Source organism: Gadus macrocephalus, chromosome 17 (genome assembly GCF_031168955.1).
Source record: "Gadus macrocephalus chromosome 17, ASM3116895v1".
NCBI lineage: Eukaryota > Metazoa > Chordata > Actinopteri > Gadiformes > Gadidae > Gadus > Gadus macrocephalus.
This window is the reverse complement of record NC_082398.1, coordinates 10,474,362-10,486,861: the sequence shown is the minus strand read 5'-3', so window position 1 is coordinate 10,486,861 and position 12,500 is coordinate 10,474,362. Positions and strand designations below refer to the sequence as shown.

Genomic DNA, 12,500 nt, shown 5'->3' with positions numbered 1-12,500 from the left:
TGATCGTATCTCAGCCCGGCTATCCGAAACCGCCGATCACCAAGCTAATATTGAGCCCAAAAAGTTCAATTTCATTGTGAGTGTGCGTGTGTGTGTGTGTTAAAGAGAGTGTGTGTGTGTGTGTGTGTGTTGGATGGTTGGGGTGTATGTGAGTGTTTGGGTGTGTATCTGTGAGTGTGTTGGGATGGGGGGTGAGAGTGTGTCTGTGTTTGGTGTGTGTGTGTGTGTGTGCGTGTGTGTGTGTGTGCCTATGTGTGTGTCGGGGAACGGTGTGTGTGTGTGTGTGTGTGTGTGTGTGTGTGTGTCTGTGTGTGTGTGTGTGTGTGTGTGTGTCTGTGTGTGTGTGTGTGTGTGTGTGTGTGTGTGTGTGTGTGTGTGTGTGTCTGCATGTGTGTACAGTGTGAGTATGTTTCCTATATTTGTGTGAGTTGGATGCGTATGCGTCTGTGGGGGTGCATTTGCGAGTATCCTCTTGTTTGTGCATGCATATGTAAACACAGAATCACACGCATATGCTCACACAAACACACAAACACACTTTTTAATTCAAACACTATGTGTTTCGAGCTGTGCTTTGGTGCTCCCCCTGGCCAGGACTAAAGTTATCCAAAGATGTTTTGGTCCATTCTCTTCATGTGTTGAACACACTCAGGATTCAAGCTGTTTTTTTTCGTGCTGGTTTTGCTCCCCTAAACCAGCACGAAAAATGCTACAAACAACAAGGACTAAGAACAGCATTTATACATCTGTCTGTATAAGGTGTGAAAAAGTTTGGTTGATATTTTCAGTGAAGTGATAGTATCTGATATTAACTGAAGTAATTTGATTAAAAGAATCAGCTGAATCAGCAGTAATTCAAGTAGCCGCTAGTAACTCAAATAACTGGCATGAACGGAGGGAATGGAAGACAGAGTGTGGAGGTGAAATGGTGTCTCTGAGATGTTTTTGTGGAAACAGACAAGAAACAAATGAATATTTCAGCAATGTTTTTCCACCACTCTCTCGCCTCAACCTTGGGAAAGAGGAACTGGAAGCTGTTAGGAAACGTTAACCTGGGGAAGAGGTTAGGAACATCCTAGTTCCCTAGAATGAGGGAGCATGTGAGCTAGGCAGGACAAATACAGAGAGAGAGATGGTAAAATAGAGAGGGAGGTAGTAAAAGTCAGATTTCACGGAGAGTGAGAGAGATACAGTTAAATACATAAAGAGAGATAGTAAAATATAAAGGCAGGAAAAAACACAAAGAAATAGAGAAATGGTATAAGATAAAGAGAGAGAGATTGTAAAAGAAAGGTCAAATACAAACCACAAAGAAATAGAGAAATGGTAAACGATAAAGAGAGAGAGAGAGAGAGATTGTAAAAGAAAGTCAAGTATAAACCACAAAGAAATTGAGAAATGGTAAAAGATAAAGAGGAAGAGCACGATAGTAAAAGAAAACGAACGAGCAGTCCAACCCGGATTGACAGAGCGACTTTGCAGCAGACCCATAAACACATCTCAGTCTCCTTCACGCCTTGGCGACAATGGCGGCGGCTAGCGCTTACCTGGCGCAGGTTCCGCGTGACGCGCACGTCGTGCCAGGCGTTGTCGTTGAACTTGCCGTTGACGGGCTCCACCAGCGCCTCGAAGGCCCCGGAGCCCAGGTTGATGACCAGCCACACGGCGCCGCTCTTCAGCGACAGGTTGACGTAGTCGGCCGACTTGCCCGTGTGCAGCATGAGGCCGTTGCGCTGCTGTGTGCGGAAGGAGAGCGTGATCTCGTCCGTGCTGCTCTGGATGGGCGTCAGGGACAGGTCGTAGCAGAAGAACTCGTTGCCCTTGAAGGTGGCCACCGACTCCTCCTTGCCTGGGGGGGGGGGGAGCGGAGACAAGGGGGGGAGGAGGTTAGCATCTGGGGCTCAGAGCCGTAGCCAGGGTTTGAAATAAAAATATCGAAAGTAACAAGTTCTCAACCGCTTATTTTGTATACAGTTGTGACTAATTTCTTTATCTCTCGAAAAATGACTATGGGTAGGCTGAAACTGATGGTGGATTCAGATGCACAGAGGAGACGTTCGCACAAGCTTATGCAGCGGATCGCTGTTTTGTCGTAGCGACATACATTGAGTACAGAGAGTGGGCCCAGTAGGGGAACCAAACACCCAACCCTAGCAGTGTTGCTCGGGTTGTTCACGATGCCCTAACAATTGAGATACACAGGACAGTGTAGTAGACTGACGAGTCAGAGGGGGCGGGGGAAGAAGAGAGAGAAAGAGAGAGGGCGGGATAAACTATTAAATAAAACCTTTAAAAGAGCCCAATAACTGACAAGTCCTGACAAGGAAAAGAGACATTTATTCCAAAGGAAAAAACATAAACGAAAACTCAAAATAGATGCAGAGAAAGCAGACATCTTAGTTATGGGGGGGGGGGGGGGGAGGGGTTTGCTGCCAGTCAACCCAACCTTCCCCAACCCCTGCCCAAACCACCATCCGACATCCAACGCCCCCATACTAGTGTCAAAACACCGGACTAAACAGCGCTGGGAGATTGAAGAGGCTTGTGGTCACGGCTTTCACGCAACCAACGGCCGACTCCGTCTGACCATGATGTCATTTCAAATCCTAAAACCCTCCCTTAGGGGAAAAAACACACACAACACACAACAAACAGAGCACAATCCTGTCTGTGTTGTCGAATTGGAAGCTAAGCTATGCTGGAGAAGGACGTTTGTTGTTCCTTGCCAACGGCGGGAAAATAAATGTCAACGGCAAAGGAAAAACTGCAGAGGATGCAGAATGGAGACGGCCACAATGGGAGGGCTGTGATCATTAATTAAATGCCTGGACGCTAACGCGCCATACGAAACGAGTCAGTCGACAGCTCTCTCTGGTCGCCGACGCCCCAACAATTTGCTCGTTTAGCGCCGTAGCAGTGCGGCCGTAGCTAACGGCTAAGAGCTCCCAGGGGAGGGGTCTAACGAGGGGAGAGGAGGAGGAGGAGGAGGATGAGGAGGAAGTGGTGTTCTCCGGGGGTTAACTCACACACTACATCAGTCTACCTTTTAACATCAACCTCTGTTTTCTGAAAAGTAGATGCCAGGCACGAGACCTAACCCTAACCTGAATCCAACACTGTTGCAATGCATGCTGGGAACCGAGGGAGAGTTGTTTGTCACCCTATCAACTCAACACCTCTCTATGCAGTCTTTTGTGTGGAAAACTTTTTTTTCTGTGTGGAATTTCCTTGGGGATCAAGGTTTGTTACCAATTAATAACTACAACCTTATCTATACCTTTCCATCCATCAACACCCGACCCAGTCCTTTCCGCCATCTCTCGGGACACTAGGCCGAAATCCTCTACAACCGCCCCATAATGAGATTAAAAGGCTGGGCCCACACCATGTGTAAGAGGGGAAGGTCGGAGGTGGAAAAGAGGAAGGGCTGGGGCTGGGTTTGGCGAGGTGGAGTGGCGCTTCATCACCAAATGCTTTCCATTATGGCAAAGCCGGGGAAATGTCTGGCTTTGTTGGGATTTCCCAGGAGGGGGGGGGGGGGGGGGGGTGTGAGGCCATGGTAGAGAGGGAAGAGACGGAGGAGGAGAGGGGAGGAGTCAGGCACGGTTGTTGGGTGTGGCGGATTGGAAAGATTAAAGGACCAATCGCGAGGCCTAGCAAGCTGAGTGGAGAGCCAGGGTGGAGGGTTAGGGGGGGTGGTTGATGGATGACATGGCATGGTTTCTGGTGGATCTATGGAGCAGGGTGGGCTGGGTGTGTGTGTGTGTGTGTGTGTGTGTGTGTGTGTGTGGATGCGTCGGGGGCATGTTAGTGTTGAGAACGTACATTGGATTGAAGTATTTCTGCAGAGAAGAAAACTGACAAAAAGTGTGAGTCACTTTTCAAGTCTTTTCAAGTCTGTGTCTGTTTGCCTTGGTTTGTTTGACGTCCACATTAAGGCCTTCATGAAGACCATTGAAACAGCCATAAAGATCTAAACTTATAATACCAGTGTTGACGGAGACACAATGAAGGTTGCGTCCGTTCCTCGCACCCACAGGGCGTTTGTTATTCTAGTTCTGTCTGAGGTCGCTAACAGTAACACTACCCGTGCCATGAACGCACACACACAAACACACAAAAACGCATTCCTTTGTGCTGCGTGCAACACAAGTGCACATGTGCATGACATGGGAAGAAATAATGACTGCAGTCCACGGTGCCTCTCCACCAGCCTTATGGGGACGGCGACTGGGACAAACACAATCAGTGAGCCTAAGACCACGTGAACGCTTTAGCATGATGAGGGAAGGAAGGCAGGGAGAGTATGATAAAGACAGAGGAGGAAGAGAGTGAAAGGAGTCAGACAAAGGGAGCAATAAAGAGCTAGTGCGTAAAGAAAGGCGAGAGTTTGTTAAGGAGAGAAAGAGAGCGACACAGAACTAAAGTGTGAGGGGAGGCGAGAGATGTTAGGACATGACAAAAATAATGAGACGGCGGGAAGTTTTAATGAAGAGAAAGAGGAGGTAGATGACGAAGGAAGAGAAAGGAAGAAAAACAATGGGAAGGGTTGAAGAAAGGAGAGGAGAAGAGATGGTTTAATAAAGACAGCAACAACGACAGCTGGATGACTACTGAGAGAATGAAAGGGAGAAAAACAGAATGACGGTTAAATGCTTACAGAAAGAAAGAAGGAGCAGAGAGTGAGAGATCGTTAGATCCGGACGGAACAGAGGGAGAGAACAGAGAGCAAGAAGCCTAGCTAGCAGGCGCTCGAGAGGCTGGTGTAGTTGGAACTAACGCGTGGTAAATGGACCACAGCGAGCCCTTTCAATGATGTATTAGAGACGGAACCACCGACCCACCACCCCTCTGACACCACCGCCAGACTGACCACACCACCACACTGACAGCACCACCCCTCTGACACCACCACCACACTGACACCACCACCAGACTGACCACACCACCACACTGACACCACCACCACACTGACCACACCACCACACTGACACCACCACCACACTGACAGCACCACCCCTCTGACACCACCACCACACTGACACCACCACCAGACTGACACCACCACCACACTGACAACACCACCACACTGACACCACCACCCCTCTGACACCACCGCCAGACTGACCACACCACCACACTGACAACACCACCACACTGACACCACCACCACCAGACTGACCACACCACCACACTGACACCACCACCACACTGACAGCACCACCACACTGACAACACCACCACCAGACTGACCACACCACCACACTGACAGCACCACCCCTCTGACACCACCACCACACTGACACCACCACTATACTGACACCACCACCACACTGACAGCACCACCACACTGACACCACCGCCAGACTGACCACACCACCACACTGACAACACCACCACACTGACACCACCACCACACTGACAGCACCACCACACTGACACCACCACCACACTGACACCACCGCCAGACTGACCACACCACCACACTGACACCACCACACTGACACCACCACCACACTGACACCACCACCACACTGACACCACCACCACACTGACACCACCACTACACTGACACCACCACCACACTGACACCACCACTACACTGACACCACCACCACACTGACACCACCACCACACTGACAACACCACCACCACACTGACACCACCACCACACTGACAACACCACCACACTGACACCACCACTACACTGACAACACCACCACACTGACACCACCACACTGACACCACCACCACACTGACACCACCACCACACTGACACCACCACTACACTGACAGCACCACACTGACACCACCACTACACTGACACCACCACCACACTGACACCACCACTACACTGACACCACCACCACACTGACACCACCACTACACTGACACCACCACCACACTGACACCACCACCACACTGACACCACCACCACACTGACAACACCACCACACTGACACCACCACCACACTGACACCACCACTACACTGACAACACCACCACACTGACAGCACCACACTGACACCACCACTACACTGACACCACCACCACACTGACACCACCACCACACTGACACCACCACCACACTGACACCACCACTACACTGACACCACCACCACACTGACACCACCACCACACTGACACCACCACTACACTGACAACACCACCACACTGACAGCACCACACTGACACCACCACTACACTGACACCACCACCACACTGACACCACCACCACACTGACACCACCACCACACTGACACCACCACTACACTGACACCACCACCACACTGACACCACCAGCACACTGACACCACCACCACACTGACAACTTCACCAACCATGACACCCCAACCGACAACACCACCCACCCCTCCACCACCACCTCCCACCCCTCCAAAACGGAAATTTCCGACCCATCCTCCATCTACCTCCACCGCCACCCACCCCTCCATCACCACCATACACAACATCAACTCCTCTCCATCCGGAGCACGGACCGTAGCAGTAAGCAACAAACAGCGTGGGCTAACTTCCACAAGCACAGCACTTTCAGAGAGACAAGATATGAACACGCGCGCGCACGCACGCACGCGCGCGCGCGCGCGCGCACACACACACACACACACACACACACACACACACACACACACACACACACACACACACACACACACACACACACACACACACACACACACACACACACACACACATACACACACACATCTACCTACACCAAAGAGAACAGACATTTTCACACACACTAAAACACAAAGCACAGACGACACACACACTGGCAAACACAAAGCACAGAAGACAGCCTCACAAAATGCAGACACCGACACACACACACACACACAGACAAGGACACAGGCACACACACACACACACACACACACACACAGCCAAACCAACATACATTAACAGAGATAAACACCAACATGCACACACACTGTTATGCTGATGCATTTTTAATGAACAGAAGGCGGCGAGGACGAGATAGCCCAGCTCCTTATGGACTGCAGGCCCAAAAAAACAAACAAGCAGTCACTTTTAACGTACACTTGCATTTCACCACTTGGCAACGCTAAGCAATATAGATACAAGGTAAAGCCGGCTGCTCAATAAAGGTAGTATCCCGAAAGTTTTTTTATCAAACAGACAAATATAAATAAATAAATTACTTATTTTTATTAATCTGTAATAATGTAAAATAATATAATCCATTTAATTTTTCCGGGCGTTAAGCTGCGCGTTAAATAAAAGTAAGAGCACACAGTCGACCACCCCTAGGGCCCATAAGACAGTCGAATACGGGGAGCCGATAAATATCTCAAAGAAGCTACTTCCAACCGACACTTCCTCTGAGTGAGGAGCCAATCAAATCACTCGAGCCCCTCCCCCGACGCCCCTCTAATGTGCAGTATGCATCTTGTAATGGTGGGGCCCCTCCAGTGTTCTGCAAGTTGTTTTATATGGTCTATGTAACGCCCCGGGCTATATACCTCTCACCAACCCTCTCTCCTAACTCTCTACCACTCTGTACAGGGACAGAGTGGTAGAGAGATGGAGAGAGAGAGAGAGAGAGAGAGAGAGAGAGAGAGAGAGAGAGAGAGAGAGAGAGAGAGAGAGACGGAGAGAAAGAGCGAAAGAAAGAGAATGAGGATGAGAAACAGATATAATCACTGAGAGTGGACAAAAGAGAAAGAGTAAGGTAGAGAGATGGATACAGAGAGGGAGAGTTAAGAAGGTTGCTCGATAAAGAGCGAGAGGAGAGAAAGAGGGAGGGATGCAAAGAGAAAGAGAGAGAGTGTGTCAAGGTCCCAATTACCTCACCAAACAGAGCCAGACTCAATCCTAGATGAAGGAGTCATTTTGAAATTCAGACGTCCATGATCTTTCCTTCGTTATATTTTCTGAGGTTGTTGCGGCTTTGATTATCATTCATTAAGAGGACAGAACTGAAACAATCCAGTCGCATTTAACAGGATTTTCTATAGAATATCTTGTCCCTTTTATTTTTGTTCTCTTGGTACTGCTCATTAGCTTACACGTTTACCTCTGAGATCTTTGAGCTATTGGTAACACTATCGGTCTTCAGATGATTTATTTATTTTTTAAGCATAAACACTGTAGCTAATCCTTAATTGGGATGGAGATTGCTGATCGTCTGAATGCAGGACAATCATTTTGGATTGAAAAAGAAGACTCGCAAAGCAACAGTCAAAGCCCAATTAAGACCAAAAATACGGCCTTGCACAAAGCCTAGAAAGGGTGAATTGTTCAAGTTAATTGACGCCATTTTGACTTCTTATTTTCAGTTTTCATTCTGAGGAGTTTACACAGACTACAGTGATGTCAGCGAGTCAAGCAGCCAATCCCGTCGGCTGTTTGCCCTTGGAGCAAAAGACCCATCCTACCGAGCAACGCAACACACTCTCGTTGCACAACCACACTCACACACACAAACACACACACACACAATTGTAAGCATCCATGTCTGCACACTCACTGACACACACACAACACACATGCAAAATAAATAGTTCTAGCTCTAAAATGAAAAATAACTCACATACCAAATGCCACATGAGTATGTACTTGGAAACGCGCACACACACACACACACACACACACACACACACACACACACACACACACACACACACACACACACACACACACACACACACACACACACACACACACACATAAGCGAACACGCACTCACACGCATTAACACTTATCACTGTCACAGGAAGGCCAAGGTGACCAGGCAACAGACAAAGCGATGGCATGAGTGTGTGTGTGTGTGTGCGAATGTTTCTTTGTGTGTGTGTGTGTGTGTGTGTGTGTGTGTGTGTGTGTGTGTGTGTGTGTGTGTGTGTGTGTGTGTGTGTGTGTGTGTGTACGTTCCAAACATGTCAGGGACTCCCTGCGTCCGTCAGCCGGGGTATAAATAACCCTTTCTTAGGTCGTCATGACAACATATACCGTCCTAACAGCAAACAGTGACAGGCCATTGGACCTTGGGTCGGTACAGTTACCATATAGATATATTGTTTATGGTTTATGGTAAAATCCTTTATGAGGTATACCATTTAGAACCACGACCATAAGGTCACCTCCACTCGAGGCGAGATAATAAGATATTAGGCCGGTAAGGAGGAGACAGGATGGTTTAGTGGGATAGGATCTGGGTTCGATTCCCAAATGGCTGCAGTTCCCCTGTGATCAACCTGACCCCTACCTTATGCCTTAACAACATGTTTTGTGATTTGTGGAGACAGTTGGATGAAAGTTTCTGCCTGTAAAAATGCCACATCCAAGATGAAATTACTCCACCAAACAAACACAATAGTTGTTTGACAATGGCAACTGAAAAATCGTTGGCCACCCGAATGCATCATGAGTATCTATGTTGTGTTCAGTCTTGTTTCTGTTGGTTTGAGTGAAACATTGCAGCCACATGAGCGCGGTGCAGTGTGTGACAGTAACTGAGGCGCAGTGCACACTCGGGGAGAACGAGTGAGCGCTAGAGAGAGAGAGAGAGAGAGAGAGAGAGAGGGAGAGAGAGAGAGAGAGAGGTAAGATGGTGGACACACTGTGTGTGTGTGTGTGTGTGTGTGTGTGTGTGTGTGTGTGTGTGTGTGTGTGTGTGTGTGTGTGTGTGTGTGTGTGTGTGTGTGTGTGTGTGAGTGTGTGTGTGTGTGTGTGTGATGGGCTTAATAGGATGAGCTGCTCTCGCGGCGCATTAGTCAACACATAATGAAGCCCAACGCACTGCCCTCGGCCGCATTCCATTACACCCTGGGGATAATTAGGCTGGTTTTAGCAGAGAGCCCAAATGGGATAGGACACATGTGTGGATGGACATACTGTGTGTGTGTGTGTGTTTGTGTATTTGTGGAAAGACAGTTTTTGTGTGTGTGTGTGTGTGTGTGTGTGTGTGTGTGTGTGTGTGTGTGTGTGTGTGTGTGTGTGTGTCTCTTTGAGAAAAGTGTGCGTTGTGGTGTGTGACTACATCTCACATAACAGCCCCCCCGCTCCAACCCCCCCGCTGCCAAATCTACTCCTCACCCCCCATTTACTGCGAGGTTTCGACATTAATACTCTGACACACACACACACACACACACACACACACACACACACACACACACAGACACAGACACAGACACACACACACACACACACACACACACACACACACACACACACACACACACAGACACACACACACACACACACACACACACACACACACACAGACACACAGACACACAGACACACACACACACACACACACTCCATCCGGGACCGCATGTGGGTAGAGCATGCAGTGCAAGGCAGTGCAGTCACCCTCTATTAGTTTCAACCCCCCTCCCCCCCCCCCCACCGTCCGCCAGCCCGCCACCCCGTCCCGTCCCGTCCCCAACACACAGCCGTGGTGCGGAGAGGATGCATGGCCGCCATCTGAAAGCACGTTTCCACAGCGCGACGGCGGCGGTACAAATGGCCGTTTGGATATATAGTGATGAACGGAACAGGCGTGCTGGGCCTACCGATCCCGGCCACGTCGCACTCTCTCCCACCCGGGGCCTCTGAAATGAGTCCACGGCTCACACACACACACACACACACACACACACACACACACATGCACACACATACACTGCAGCGAACACACACAGAGAACGAGGGAGAAACGAAGGTTTATTGCTTGGCAGAGCTACGCGGGCTACATGCTGTTGGCGGAGGACAACGTGGAAGGCTAACCTCTGCCGCTCACACTCACTTCTTCGCCGCTTTCTTATTCATTGAACCAACTTCATTCTCGCCTGTGTGTTTGAAATGTGTTAAGTCATGTGTTTACAGCTCTAACTGCTTTCCTACCAGAACACTATTAAACTTTTTTTATTGGATATGTTTGCCCTACTTCATCATGTGAGGCAGATATTAAGTGTTAGAAGTGATCAGTAGTTCAGTAAGTTTCATTATCTTCCGACCAATGCTCCGAGGTCATTCTCAGACTTAAATCACTTGTAATCGATGATCTATATTGAAGTCCCCCCTCCCCTCTTCATCCTAGCTCTGACCTAGTCTGCACCGGTCTTTCTAGGTGGTCCTTAAGATGGCTAATTTGTTAATTAGCTCACAACTCCGTGGCCGTTATAAAGTGTCTGCCTGGTGGCCACAGAGAACAGGAGACGCCAACGATATCTCTCCCAGTCTGCCAATAACCTGCACTCCCCACCCCTTTCAGACTCAGTGATTACTGTATGTATTGATCCTAGACTGATTTCTAGCACGCTAATGAAAAAGGCTACATTTTACCGCCTGCTCGCCTCGCTCGTCTGGCTCGGGTGCTTTGTTGTCGCACCCCAGCCAGACTCACTCTCTCTCTCTCTCTCTCTCCCCTTTTCTTTCGCTTGGCATCTCACTAACTCTCTCTGTCTCTCTGTCTCTTCCCGTGTCTCCATCACTCTCTCCGTCTCTTCGTCTTTCCGTCCCTCTCTCTCTGTCTCTGTCTCTGTCCCTCTCTCTCTCCGTCTGTGTGTGTGTGTGTGTGTGTGTGTGTGTGTGTGTGTGTGTGTGTGTGTGTGTGTGTGTGTGTGTGTGTGCACTATTTGACCCAACCATGGAGAACAACACAGCTGCTTATACCGTTAGAGGCCATCCTCGTTTCCCTTTGTTGATGCCGTGCAAAAACCCTTCGGGGTTGCAAAACAACAACCTTTCTGCACAAGATGGCCTTCAACAGAGTAGCCTGGAATATATGAAACTTGATCAGAGATTCTGAAAAGTCCCAACAATATGTACCCACGGAGGCAGGATGTACTTTCGACTTGACTGAACAAACGTACAGGAACGCTCCAACAGAGACTCAAACACTTTCTGTTGAGTTTAAATGTCCTTTGTTTCGTTGAGTCGCAAGAAGTGGATCCTCTTGCGAGATCTTTATTTGCAGTCACAGTATGAGCTAACCGAAGCAAGCAACTCAAAAAATTATGTTTTTGTCGTCGCTAAAACTTGTAGATGGTGAACCAGTAGCGAATGACCTTCGATTATAGAAGACAAAGTAAAAACTAATTATAGTTAAAAGTGAAAGAAAGGACTGTTTAAGAGTTTAATGTGAAACGAATAAGAAAACAATCGAATGTGATTTGCATCGCAAGGCGGCATTCCATCCCCGAAGATCGTTAGTGCGCTCATCTTACCTCGGTGCAATTACACAAAGAAGCGAGACTGGAGTCTGGGGGCGTTCAGCTTGGTCAGCAGCCCCGCCCCTCTCCCCTCTCTCTCCCCGCTCCCCCACTGCCACCTTCGACTCCTGAACATTACATCCTCTGCCCCGGTGCCAGCTCGGAGATAGGGGGGGGGGGGGGGGGGGGGGGCCCTCGGGCTGCACCGTCAGCACCTCCGGGGGCCCTCCTCCTCACGGCCCTGCCTACTCAGTGCTCACACTCACAGCCCCGGAGCTGATTCCGTCTCTT

General features: G+C 49.2%; 1 protein-coding gene across 1 annotated transcript in view; it reads right to left on the bottom strand.

Moving 5' to 3' along the window:
- The window catches only part of nrxn2b (neurexin 2b), a 186,073-nt gene that overhangs the window by 55,832 nt on the left and 117,741 nt on the right, over positions 1–12,500 (bottom strand). Inside the window, exon 6 of the mRNA XM_060035898.1 lies at positions 1,548–1,849. Within this exon, the coding sequence (XP_059891881.1) occupies positions 1,548–1,849 (302 nt within the window). The remainder of the gene's footprint in view (positions 1–1,547; positions 1,850–12,500) is intronic.